We start from the raw sequence: 14,219 nt of genomic DNA, 5'->3' as shown, positions 1-14,219 counted from the left end.
CTTACAGTGAAGATGCGCTTTATGATCTTCATACTTCAGGCAGGACTGTGGTTTCAGCGGTCTCTGCTCGCAGGCTCCTATGGCTCAGGAACTGGTCCGCGGATGTTTCTTCAGAAGCCCAGCTGGGATCCTTGCCCTTTAAGGGGAAGTTGCTATTCAGCCAAGAGCTAGAGGACATGATTAAGTCTCTGGAAGAAAACAAAGTCCATAAGTTACCAGAGGATAAACCCAGGATGAGGGGATCCTTTCCCCAGCAGTCGAGATTCTGGGGGAATCGACGTTTTCGATCCTCCAGATCTTCGTCCAGACAGGACCCTAGCCAGCAACATTCCTGGAATCAGTCCTTTCGAGGCCGACATCCTAGTAGAGACAGAGCCCCACAGGCGAATGGGGGGCTCAAGTCCACCCAATGAAGTGATGCCGGTTCACTCCTCCGTACCAAAGATAGGGGGCAGGTTATCCCTTTTCCTAGAGGAGTGGACCACTTTGACCTTGGACCAGTGGGTCCTCAATATAATAGAACAAGGCTACACTTTAGATTTTGCTCGGCGACTCCGGGAGTGATTTCTGGTTTCCCCATGCTCTTACGAATAAAAACGTCTGGCTGTGCGCGACACCCTAAGACTGCAGGACTTGGGCGCCATAGTTCCAGTCCCCCGCGGGAGAGCTAAGGCGGGGTCACTACTCCATTTATGTCATGGTACCCAAAAAGGAAGGCACTTTTCGTCCCATCCTTGACTTAGAGAGTCAATCGGGTGCCTCAATTTCACATGGAAACTCTTCGGTCTGTGATAGCGTCTGTTCACAGAGGAGAGTTCTTAGTGTCCCTAGACCTGACAGATGCGTATCTGCACATAGCCATCCACCCAGATCATCAAAAGTATCTGCGGTTTGCAATCCTCGGGCATCTAATGGTGGTAGTGGCAGTGGCTCTCTGGAGAGAGGGTATCCTGGTACATCCTTATTTGGACGATTGGCTGATTCGAGCGAAATTGGAGGACCTTTGCCGGAAGGCGGTACAGCGGGTCCTACAGCTGTTGAGCTTGCTGCACTGGGTGGTCAGTCCGGACAAGAGTCATCTGATTCCCTCCCAGTCCGTGGAGTTTTTGGGTGCTTGGTTCGATATCATCTTGGTCAAGGTTTTCCTTACCGAGGAGCAAATTACTAAGGTGCAGACTCAGGTGGAAGCCTTGCGATCCATGCCTCATCCCAGAGTCTGGCATTATTTACAGGTTTTCGGTTTGATGGCTTCCACTCTCGACCTAGTCCCATGGGCCTTTGCACATATGAGGCCTCTACAGTCCACATTACTCTCCTGTTGGAATCCGCTCTCAGAACAGTTTCACCTTCTACCCCTTATGGACTTGGCGCGTTCCAGTGTTGTGCGGTGGCTCCTCCCAGACAATCTGCTTCTGGGAGTGGTCTTGGAGATACCCTCTTGGACAGTGGTGACCACAGATGCGAGTCTCTCCGGTTGGGGAGCGGTTTGTTGGGGAACAGCGGTGCAAGGCCAGTGGCCAATACTGGAGTCCTCTTGGTCGATCAATCGGTTGGAGACCAGAGTGGTTCGATTAGCTCTGCAGGCCCTCTTTCTCTTGGTAAAGGGGACTTCAGTAAGAGTGCTCTCTGACAATGCGACGACTGTGGCTTACATCAATCGTCAAGGCGGAACCAAGAGTCGACCAGTGGCAGTGGAGGCCCAGCTATAGATTAGCTGGGCGGAACAGCACCTGCACAAGATAGCTGGAATGGACAATGTGCAAGCCGATTACCTCAGCCACCACCAGCTGGACCCAGGGGAGTGGGAGCTCTCCGAAGAGGTCTTCCGTCTCCTATGCAACCACTGGACCATGCCTTCCATGGACCTGATGGCGACATTTCGCAATGCCAAGGCCCCCCGATTCTTCAGTCAACGCAGAGAGCCAGGAATGGAGGGCGTAGATGCCCTGGTCCTTCCCTGGCCAATGGACATTCTGCTGTATGTGTTTCCACCTTGGCCATTGGTCGGCAAGGTGCTGTGTCGCATCGAAGCTCATCCAGGCGAAGTAGTGCTAGTGGCTCCAGAGTGGCCGCGTCGCCCATGGTTTGTGGACTTCGTGAATTTAGCAGTAGACGGACCTCTGAGGTTTCATCTGTCTCCGAACCTTCTGCCCCAAGGCCCTGTTTATTTACAAGAGGCAGATCGCTTCTGTCTAGCAGCATGGCTTTTGAAAGGTGGAGATTAAGGAGTAAGGGTTACTCGGATGCAGTGATTGCCACGCTCTTACAATCTCGCAAACCTTCTACCTCCATGGCGTACTTCAGAGTTTGGGGTGTTTTTGAGACCTGGTGTCTGGACCACGAGGTGGAGCCGTCCAAGGCTTCGGTTGCAGATGTTTTGGCATTTTTGCAGGCAGGGCTGGCTAAGGGATTGGCCTTTAATTCCCTAAGAGTCCAGGTGGCGGTCCTTGGTTGTTTTCGGGGTAAGGTGCATGGCGTAGCCCTAGCATCCTGTCTAGATGTAGCTCGTTTTTTGCATAGGGCCAAGCATCTGCGTCCTTCGGTTCGGAACCCCTGTCCCTTGTGGAAGCTGAATCTGGTCCACCACACCCTTTGTAATGCGCCTTTCGAGCCGTTGAAGCGAGCGATTCTGAAGGATCTGACCTTGAAAGTGGTCTTAGTGGCTATCTCCTCAGCAAGGTGTGTGTCAGAGCTTCAGGCCTTATCTTGCAGGGAGGCCTTCCTAAGGTTTGCAGAGGCAAGGGTCTCCTTGTGGACAGTTCCCTCCTTTCTCCCGAAAGTGGTGTCCTCTTTTCATTTAAATCAGTCTGTGGAGCTCCCTGCCTTTGCAGACCTGGATTCCTCTACTCCTGAGTCTAGGGATCTGCGGATGTTGGACGTGAAACGAGCACTGTCGCGTTACTTGGAGGTTACAAATAGTTTCTGTCTCTCGGACAATCTTTTCATCCTGTGGAGTGGCCCCAAGAAGGGTCAAAAAGCTTCAAGGGCCACTATTGTGCATTGGCTAAAGGAAGCTATTGTCTCGGCATATCTAGTTCAGGGCCATCCGATCCCGATTGGTCTTCGGGCTCATTCTACTCTGTCGCAAGTGGCCTCGTGGGCAGAATGTTAACATGTGTCACCGCAGGAGATTGGTAGGGCGGCTAATTGGAAATTTACACACACTTTTGCCAGGCATTTATCACCTGGATGTCCGAGCCCCAGAGCCCAGATTTTTCGGGGCTAGTGTGCTGCGAGCGGGACTCTCTCAGTCCCACCCCGGGTAGGGAAGCTTTGGTACATTCCAGGAGTCTGTACTGATCCGGGTATGTACAGGGAAAGGAAAATTGGTTCTTACCTGCTAATTTTCGATCCTGTAGTACCATGGATCAGTCCAGAGTCCCGCCCATTTCAGAATTGGGGGAAACGGAGAGTCCGTTCGATCAGATTTATCAGATGTTCTTATAGTGTATGCCCCCACCCCTTGCAGGGTATGAGTATGGACATGGTTTGTTGGTAACATTACAGGTTTCATTCCCTCTGCTCTTCGGGGGAAGTTTTGTTATAGTGGAAGCTATGGTTTAACCTTTCTGCTTGGGTACAGTGTAATACAGACAGGCTCTAGGTGGCAACTCAGGGTATAAGGCAGAGTCCGTTCAAACTTCTCTGTCTTTATCTGCTGGAGGGGAGGCAAAACCCAGTAGTTTGGACTGATCTGTGGTACTACAGGAACAAAAACTAGCAGGTAAGAACCAATTTTCTTTTTTCCATGAAAATCCCTTTGAAATAGACCCCATATGCTCAAATTTAATATAAACTGCCCGGTTTCATTTAATGCAGATAATATTTTATAGTGGTGAGTAGCTCTGCTTCAACCAGCAGATAGATTTTCTTAGAATAAAACATTGCAGTCAAATAAAATGTTGCAATTTGAAGGTAATTTTATAACAACCCACATAAAGCTCAAATCTCTGAATGTAGAATGTACGTGCAGGCTTTAGCCTGAATTTTCAAAATCTCATGCATGTCTGCTTTTGAAAATTAGTAAGTACGTGTGTAGCAGCATATGTGCACATATTTATACCTTCTAGGGAACAGGTGCAAATGTATACACATGCATTTATATGCATACTTTAAAAATTGAAAGTGTATGCATATATGGTTTCTCCGTGCCTCAGAATCCCTTCTGCATGTATTTTGTGTGCACATACTTCGAGACAGTTTTCAAAAGCTGATTTATGTTCATAAATGCTTTTGAAAATTCAGCCCTAATTGAGTATATTATAAGAGACTCCATATTAGTGGTGGACCAAAAACAGCCTTAGGTGAATATGGCCTGTCAGATGTTCTGCTGTTGTACAGTTTTTCATTTTGTCTGGTCACTGGCATTCACTTTTGCAAAGGAACTATGACAAAAAACCCAAATTAGTCCATAATAGATATACACCAATGCAGGATTATGTGATGTGCTTATGACTTACAATTGAAGATTGCAAGTGTACACACATGATATATCATGTCATTTATGGGTGCATTGTATGCATACATACATAAACACATGCATGTATGTTATATATGTGCATATATATGCACATATGTATGTATATATGTGTGTGTAAGCAATCTTAATATGTATAGTTTATGAAGTTTTTATATACACTTCCATAAAATTCTAAAATTTTAAACATTTTTGATCTATCAAAATCCATTATTAGTTTCAAACTACAAAACCTGTTGTCCACTTAATCTAATGGACTGCAGGCTTACGTGTCTTATAGTGAAAAATCATTCATTAACTTTTACTAAAAACCAAAATTTTCAGCTATAAAATGTTGGTAGAAAATCACAGTAAATGTGTATTCATTTAATTAGCTTGAATGACTGTAACATTTTCTACCAATGTCTGTTGTGATAGTGCTGTTATCAACTACTTTTTTTGGCCCTGTTCATTGCATCCAAAATAAAAGGCTTCTTATTTTTATAGCAGCAGGAAAACATGTACAGTCATTGTATTTTTCCCTTGAATTTGTGTTTGGAGAATTATTTGGAAATGCAAACACATGTGATTTCTCTGTGTACCAAAAGGAAAAAGTTAGTGCTTGCTTTGGTTAAGACAAGGACACTGATTTTATATCTGAGTTACATGATTATGCATCTGATTTGGCCACTATTCAGATTTTGTTTTCCACTAGTGGTCATTTGATCTTTTTTAAAAGTAAGAATTAATTTCCTTCCAGATACACAGTATTTTGACTTTTAAAAATGTGTATTTAAATTTTACACAATGCATGATCCCTCAACTTCTGTACAAACCTCCTTTAGCTAACTCTGTAAATTATCTGTGAGAGATCCCCTAACTAATATTGACTCACATTACCCTTGAAAAAGGTGATGTTCATGTTGCATTGAAAAGGTTTTTGTGCTTTTAAATGTTGTTACATATTTTACAGCATTAGGATCTATGGAATGTTTTGACAGCTGCAACAGTTCAATGAAGTTTGGTAATTTTCTTCTTTTAATTATTTTTCATTGAACGAATTTGGAGTTACATTTTGACAGCATTTATTTTGGCATTCTATGCACACAGAACAGTTTGGGTTATGCCATGAAGATAGCTTTCTCATGCACCTCATGGTATATAGTACAGAGTTTCAGATAGAATGCTTCTTTAAAAAGGAGAAAACTTAATGCCATTATTGGTTTAGCTTTTGTTTTATAAACCGTGGCACCTAACGTTGACACACCAGTGTGGTATCCCTTTCAGCAAGCGATCCGTGGTACGTGTGTGACCGCACATCCTCTTACAGATGAGCTGATGTCTGGGGCTTCACAGATTATCTGCAGCCGCCCGATCCACTTGTAAAGTGGGAATTGCAACTGGCTTTATGCATTTTATTAAGTAAAGCACTGGTACATACAAAAGCTTCCCTTTTTATTTTTTTACTTCTTTATTAAAATAAACTAATGTAAGTAATGTTTTCCTGGATTGTTTGAAGTGATCAGAAAATCCTTTTTAAAACGATATTCAAATGCAAACATTTTCACAACGTTACATGGATTTTTTATGCAAAGCAGATTATTCAATGCCACTTCCTTAAATTATTTCTTTAACAATCCTATTGTGAACTTAAAAAAAAAAAAAAAAAGCATTTTCTATTTTGAGGAAGTTTGATAACATTTAAAATTGGAAAAAGTAAGAATGTCCCTTTTTATCCTAGTACTACATGCCTACAAACTGTACAGCTGACATCAAAGTGAAGTTAAAGCACTGATTGTAATAAACGGTTGCAATTCAACAAGATATTTTTGACCACATATACAAATTTTTAAAAAAGTACTATGTTAACATTCATTATTTTTTTAATTTCTAGACCCTTAAATATTGAGGTAAAATGAATAAATATCACACTAATGAGATAACCACAAGGTGGCCTGTTGGAAATATTGAATTGCCTCTTTCGATTTGTGGCATTCTGCTCTAAGTTTCTATCTTACTAATTTATGCTACTTGTGAGAATGTTAACCTCTCTAGTTGGGTTGAAATTTTTTGATACTAGTTGTCAGTGGGAATTATGGTAGGAACTTTGTCAATAGCTATAAAGGGTATATCTTCATTCTTAGATCATTAGTTAAAATGAATTAGTTTGGTATCCTATTAGGTTTCACTTGAATTTCTAAAAGCTTTGACTTTAACTCTAGATTAGAATTTATAAAACATTCCCTTTATTAGTATTCCTATCCATTTCCACATATAGCATGTGATAATTCCCAGGACTTGTGTGTGTGTGTATATATATATATATATTAAGTAAAATGTATTATGTTTAAAATTGTTAAATTACATCAATTTAAAGAAATAGGGTGTTCTAATATTGCAGTCATTTGATGCTTGAATTTGAAATCTGCCAGCTAACTATACATCTAGCTTAGCATGTATCTCATATCTAAATAGTTCTTTTAAGTATTTTGATTTCTTCCTTTACAGCAAGGAGCAAACAATGCTGAGAAATTTGACTATGTAAGTAGATCTTAAAGAAATCTGATGAACCTATTATAACTTTAATACTAGTATTTTATTCACTTGATAAATTGATAAAGTTTTATCAATTTTTCAGTTTTATTCATTTATAGGTTATTTTTTCTATCATTTATCATATTTCCTCTAACAATTTTTTCATTTTTCTATTTTATTAGTCTATTTGTGGTTTTCAGCTGTAAAAGATTTATTGTATTTTTGCTATGTTTATTATATAAAACATGTATTAAAAGTTTTCTGTTCTCAATTTCATTTTAGCTAGTATTTGATTTTGTCTCTTAGTTCTGTTATTTGGTCTTCTTATGTTTAATTTTTCTTATTCTATTTATATCTACTTTAGTTTCTCATGTTATATAAGTTTGTTATATATGTTTGTTATACATTTTTAGATTTTTTTTCTTATTCCTATTTTAACTAGTATTTTATCTATTTCTTAATTCTGTTTGGTTTTTACTTATTTATCCATTACTGTTCTTATATGTTACATTTTTCTTATTGTAGTTATATATTCTTATTTTAGTTTTGGTTACTTATTTTATTTTTAGGTATTATATATAGTATTGTTTATATATATTTACGATTATTTTTCTTTTCTGACTTTTTCTCTTGTATTTTAATTCCACTTTCCTTGTCTTAGTATACTGTTCTTAACAAGTTTTCTTATTTATTTTGAACATTTTCCCCCTTAACTTGTTTTCTTTTCTAAACTCTTCCTCTTATTTTTTTGTATATTCTTGGAAATCTTGATTTTTTTTTATTATTGCTGCTATACTGAAACTTATTTTTACTTCCTGTATCTTTTTGATAATGTTAATCTAATTTTTTGATTTATCACTGTTGACCCATCGATTTTCCTCATAGCAAGGATGATTTGTCATCACATTAGATATCTCCACCCAAAGATTCATTCAGATCTTATCTTAGTTCCTTTGCCTGATTATTTGTCCATTCCTCTTATCTCCTCTGTTAGATGTGGTTTATTAAATGTGAGGTCAGTAACCAGTAAATATAATTATAATCGTAGATTTGATAACTTCATCCAACCTTCGATACTATTCTTTACCAATACCTGGTTAAAATATGGCATCTCTTATTGTTTGAATAAGCTTGACCAACCAACTATTCAGTTGCTGTCCTCTACCACAAGGTCCTGTATCTGAAAGAATTAGAAATTAGACCCCTTAAGTTACTGTCTCTTAGTTCAGTTAGCTTCTTTAGGACAGCTTACTTTCCTTTTAATCTATAATGCTCCTGATCCTACATTCCCCTTCATTGTCAGAAACAATAGATATCATGACTGCTTATACTCTCTTACTAATAGGTGACTTTAATGTTCATGCAGATAACCCTTTTCACTAGTCAGATAAAATTTTTCTTTCTCTGATATCTGATCCAGTGGATTAACTGTCTTACCTATGAAGCAGAACATCCACTGTGGACCAATCATTCTTTAACTTCTTTTCATCTCATGTTTTTCCAGATCTCCCACAAGCCAAAAGCACTTTTAAAACTAGAAATTTCAAAGACGTTGATATGGATCTGTTCTCCTGTGAGTTGATTCCTTCCCCTCAGATTTTGATTCCATCACGGCTACACGGGCTAGTTATAAGTAATCCTCACAGCAGGAGCAGCACAGGACTCGGGAACAGGGCAGATCAGGGTCTTCTGCCTGACTGGCCACTTTCCCCCTTGGGTTAAGCCTGCAGGTTCTGGTGGCTGGTAAGGCTTAGCTGGAGATGCACTTGAGACAGGAATACACGAGGGCACTCACTAAGGCAGAGCTGGCTGAAGGGTACAGAAAGGTCCTCAAAAGTCAAGGAGTGCACCAACAGGAAAGACAACTAAGTAGTTAAGACAAGAACAAGACTAAATAAAGCACAAGGCAAGACCAGGACAGGAGAAAGCTGAGAGTACAAGCCAAGGCAGGGACCAGACAAACAAGGCATCAGAAAGCCAATGCTAGGGCCAGGAACCTAGACAAGGTCTAGGGCAAGACGTTAGAGTGACCACAGCAAGGAATAAGGTCATCACAAGATGAGGCAGAACTGTGAGTGAGGCAGGCTTTTAAGGCATGGAAGTACTGACTCGTGCCTTTGAGGCAAGCCTATAAAGTTCAGACTGAAGCCAACTGAAGGGCCCCTGTAGGCAGTAGGGCCACGAGGCAGTTGGGATCCTTCCAGATACTCTAGATTGTCGAATGAATGTTTGAAATAACACTCTTAATTCCGCCATTAATAAAGTTGCTCTCTTAACATTTCATTCTGTTTCTCAATGTTCTGATCATCCTTGATATCACCCTGATTTAAAAACTCTGAAAAGACTAGTTTGCTACCTGAAGTACTATAGATTAGTTATTAAAGAAACAGATGGGTGACAGCTAATAAACATTATGATACAGTATTGTCTGCAAAGAAGAAATACATTCTGATAAGATTAAATCAGTCATCCACATCAGCTTTTCTAATCAACCAGTTCCTCTGCCACATGCTGACTTGGTCAGTACTATCTCTGAAGATTTCAAATCTAATGAATCTGATGTGCATTACTTCCACTAGTGTTGGCCCTCTCTTACTAGTAATCTTTCCTCTTATAATCCAGTCACCACTGGTATCAATCTAGTTTCTTCATCTTTCTACTTCACACATGGACCCTATGAGCCAGATTTTCAAAGGGGTACGCGCGTAAGATGCGCGCGCCGAGCCAATGTTGAGTAGGCTCGGCGGCGCTCGCAAGCCCCGGGACACGTGTAACTCCTGGGGCTTTCCTGGGGGGAGTGTTGGGGGTGTGTCGCGGCCGGCGTGTCATCGGGGGCGTTCCGGGGGTGTGGCCGCGGCCTCCAGTCCAGCCCCCGGACCTAGATGTGCCGACGGCAGGCCCAATGCGCGCAAGTTATGCCTGCTTCGAGCAGGCGTAACTTGTACAACAAAGGTAGGGGAGGTTTAGATAGAGCCGGGAGGTGGGTTAGGTGGGGGGAGGCCGAAGGAAAGTTCCCTCCGAGGCTGCTCCGGTTTCGGAGCTGCCTCGGAGGGAATGGAGGCAGGCTGCGCGGCTCTGCGCGCGCAGGCTGCCGATTTTGGACAGCCTTGCGCACGCCAACCCCGGATTTTAATGGATACGCGCAGCTATGCGCCTATCTATTGAAATCCCACATACTCTTGTTCGTGCCTGGTGCGCGAACAAATGTACGAGTGTGCGCAAATTTATAAAATCTACCCCTATGCCTTCACAGTTTTGAAAAACTCATTACTTGGTTTAGCTAAATCTATTTCATCCATTTTTAATACCTCCTTTACTACTGGTTTTCTTCCCTCTAGCTCAGAGTTGCCAGGATGTATTCTCTTAAGAAGACCCTGCCATTCTCGAAATTACAGACCAATTTCTAACCGTCCAATTCTTACTAAAATAATAGAAAAGATTGTATGTGACCAACTCAATGACTTAGTTTCTAAAACTAATTTGTTATATCCATCTCAGTCTGGATTTAGAGAAGAGCATAATACCAAATCAACCTTAGTTTCACTGATCAATGACCGTTTAGGTCGAAGGTGAGATGAATGTCCTAATTGTCCTTCTGGATGTTATTGCTGCCTTTACCACTATGGATTCATTCTTGCCTGTCTTAGGGAAGTTGATCTTGCTGATTTAGCCTTAATCTGGTTTCAATCCTATCTAGACAAGGCTGTCAAATTGAATGGAAGTAACAAGTCTCTGATCTTACAATGTTGCCTTTTGGTGTCCCACAGGCTTCTATTCTTTTCCCTTTCCTTTTTCAATATTTTTCTTTACCTACTTGCAACTTTAATTCAAGGCTGTGGATTTAGACTTTCTTTTTACACAGATGACATCTAAATTACTATCTTTTGTAGATTCAAAAACATTTTCTCCCTTATGGTTTTCAGTAATTGTCTAGATCAAGTGGCCAGCTGGCTTTATGATCACAAACTGCAGATTAATACAGCAGAATTGGATGTAATTTGGATTTATCTTCGGGATGCCAATCAAGCTGACCCTCCAGTCATGCTTGATGCCATTATTCTGACTAAGAATGTCAGAATAATGTGTGTTCAACTTGATTCAAAGTTTATTATGATGTCATATATTTCATCTGTTCAGAATTTTTTTTTCCTTTGCTAGTTCTGTTGTCTGTGCCCTTTACTTGAAATTCATGATAATTACCAGAGTTGATCGCTGCAGTTCTCTTTTTGGACTCCAGCTCACAACTCTAACTCTTGCAAAATACAGCTGCCAAAATCATTTATGAAGAAATATAACCTTTCCTAGCGTGTAGCCAGATGGACTCAGAACAAGTGGGGTATAGTGTGCTCGTGCTAGCAGTTGGAGACGGATGACGTCAGCACGGGTACATATACCCCAACAGGAAGTGAAGCAATTCAGTAATTTCCGTCTCCAAAGCAGTTTGGAGAGCCTGCACGCTCGCTGAGCGTGTTTTCCAATACTACTTTCTACATTCTAACTCACTAAATTTCTACAGACGACGAGCCCCGCACTCCTGCGGTGATACCCTCAGGTCCCTCCCCCAGTTGAGTTTCCCGGGGTGATTTCCGTAATCCCTCGGAGGTCTAGGCCTCTGTCCCGGTGTGGACTTAGCCCCGAGCGAGACGAGTTCGGCGGCTTAGAGGCAGCGGGTGCATTTCCTCAAGCGCGGCGGTGAAGGTATTTCCCCTCTCCCCCCGCAGCCGGAGACCGCCCGGGTTCCAGCCGGGAAGCGCCATGGATCAGGTAAGGCGTACATCTCTTATTTTTTGGTCTCCGAGGTACGAGGATCGGCGGCGTTGCCCACATGCGGCATGCCGTGGAGGTCGCCATTTTGTCTGCCTTGTTCAGGTATTGAGCGCCCATGATAGGCACCTGTTGATGAGCGTATATTGCTGACCGCATATTATTGAGCGCATATTGTATATTATTGCGCGAATATTGCTGACTGCATATTATTGAGCGCATATTGTATATTATTGAGCGTATATTGCTGACCGCATATTATTGAGCGTATATTGCTGACCGCATATTATTGAATGCATATTGTATATTATTGAGCGTATATTGCTGACCGCATATTATTGAGCGCATATTGTTGAGCGCATATTATTATTGAGCGATATTCACAATTTCACCTCAACCAAACCATATCCTTGCCAACCACGGCGGGTTTGAAGAAATCAGAAGAAGGGCGTTTGCTACGCCATCTCGACATCGGCAGATTGCTGCCCAGATATCTGGAAATGACAGAAGCAGTACGAAAGACGGACCATCTGTTTGTCCTTCACAACGGGAAGAAACAAGGAGAAGCTGCCTCTCGGCCCACCATCGCCCGCTGGATTAAAGAAGTTATCAGAGCGGCCTACGAAGAGGCCGGGAAGTCACCACCTCTACAAGTCAAGGCTCATTCTACCAGAGCCCAAGCAGCATCTTGGGCAGAATCTAGGATGCTGTCACCCGCAGAGATATGTAAAGCGGCGACATGGTCCTCCCTCCACACCTTCTCCAGGTTTTATCGTCTGGATGTCCAGGCCAGGGAGGACACAGCATTTGCGAGGGCGGTCCTATGCGGTCCTCAGGCAGCCTCCCGCCCGCTTCGGGAGTAGCTTTTGTACATCCCACTTGTTCTGAGTCCATCTGGCTACACGCTAGGAAATGTTGAGATTACTTACCTGATAATCTCGTTTTCCTTATTGTAGACAGATGGACTCAGCATCCCGCCCGGCTGCCGGTATACATGGGTTTCACCGATTCAAGGTAGGCCATGCCATTTTCTTACATAAGAGCGTCCCCTTTGCCTGGTATCTACGCCTTCCGGTTGGGAACGCTGGCGGTCTCCAGCTACTATCAATCGGTCAGGGGAATCCTGTTTCACTAATGATCGTCAGTACACATATATCCATAACAGCTTTTGCAAGGAAGATTACTGAATTGCTTCACTTCCTGTGGGGGTATATGTACTCGTGCTGACATCAGATCCGTCTCCAACTGCTAGCACGAGCACACTAATACCCCACTTGTTCTGAGTCCATCTGTCTACACTAAGGAAAACGAGATTATCAGGTAAGTAATCTCAACAATGTGTCCCCAATTTTACAAGCTTTATACTGCCTATTACTTGCTGGATTAAAATCAAAATACTTTGGCTTTCCAGGCCCTTCACACCTTTTCTGTATACCTTGCAAAACATTTAATTCCCTATACACCTTGCCATACCCTATGATCCTCACAAAAATCCCTTTTACACTTTCCTTCCACCTCAATGATAAGGTTGGTTGGATGTTACCAGAGACATCTTTTAGTTTTCAAGTTTCAGCCCTCTGGAATGCCCTTCCGTTTGTCCAGGCTGAAATTAATTTTATGAAGATCAGGAAGTCAGTTAAGTCATAGCTTTTCTGTCAAGTCTCTGAACGTTAAACCTATTGCAGCTATGTTTACTGAGAAGGCCTTTGAATGCTAAATCTATGGCAGCTTTGCTTATTGCTCGGCTCTTATTTATTGATTAAAAATCAGAATAACTATATACAAGTTTTAAATAAAACAAAATTAAATATTGTTTCAATGACATTTCTATTGTATGTTTTTATTTTATATATTTTGCTATGATTTTATGAATTGTTTTTATTGTAAACCACTTGGGTAAAATTTTACATGTTATATTAAGTCCAGTAAATGATTGTATTTTTAGCAGAACTCGTTTGTTTGCTGAAACCAGTGTGCAAGATCTATTTTCATAGTCATGCCATACATCATTGATTTACTTGACTTTGTACTGCATGTATAAAGGTCACTTTGACAGTGCAGTAGAAATTCATGCAGTTTCTGATGAATACTGCTTGTTGTTTTTGAAAGTATAAACTAAAAAGGCAGATTCTATCCCATGTAGTGGAGGCAGATAGGGGTGTGGCACTGCAGGATAGAAACTCCTATAGCGTACAGTCCTACTCTGTATCATGGTAGGCATTTCCATTTCTGTAGAGCTGAAAACTGATTTTTTTTCCATTGCTGGAATAGTTATCAAATATATTTACATACTTATTGGGCTAAGAATTCCTTTTTTTCTGACAATAAGCAGGCTGAATTAGTCATCCTCTCTGGGTGATGTCATCTGATGGCACGGAGTAGAGTCATCTCTCCAAGCTTACAGAGCTTTTCTCTCCTGAGCATGTGCGGTCATTCCCGCACAATTATCTGTGAATCTCCTCAG

The 14,219-nt window shown here is 41.6% G+C and overlaps 1 protein-coding gene across 4 annotated transcripts in view; it reads left to right on the top strand.

The window, feature by feature from the left end:
* Positions 1-14,219, top strand: part of GLS (glutaminase) — a 251,083-nt gene that overhangs the window by 95,842 nt on the left and 141,022 nt on the right. For all 4 annotated transcript variants that reach the window (XM_029606093.1, XM_029606092.1, XM_029606095.1 and 1 more), the window contains exon 8: positions 6,965-6,997. In XM_029606093.1, the coding sequence (XP_029461953.1) occupies positions 6,965-6,997 (33 nt within the window). The remainder of the gene's footprint in view (positions 1-6,964; positions 6,998-14,219) is intronic.

Source organism: Rhinatrema bivittatum, chromosome 6 (genome assembly GCF_901001135.1).
Source record: "Rhinatrema bivittatum chromosome 6, aRhiBiv1.1, whole genome shotgun sequence".
Lineage (NCBI taxonomy): Eukaryota > Metazoa > Chordata > Amphibia > Gymnophiona > Rhinatrematidae > Rhinatrema > Rhinatrema bivittatum.
The sequence above is the reverse complement of the archived record's forward strand: the minus strand, read 5'-3'. Positions and strand labels throughout refer to the sequence as shown.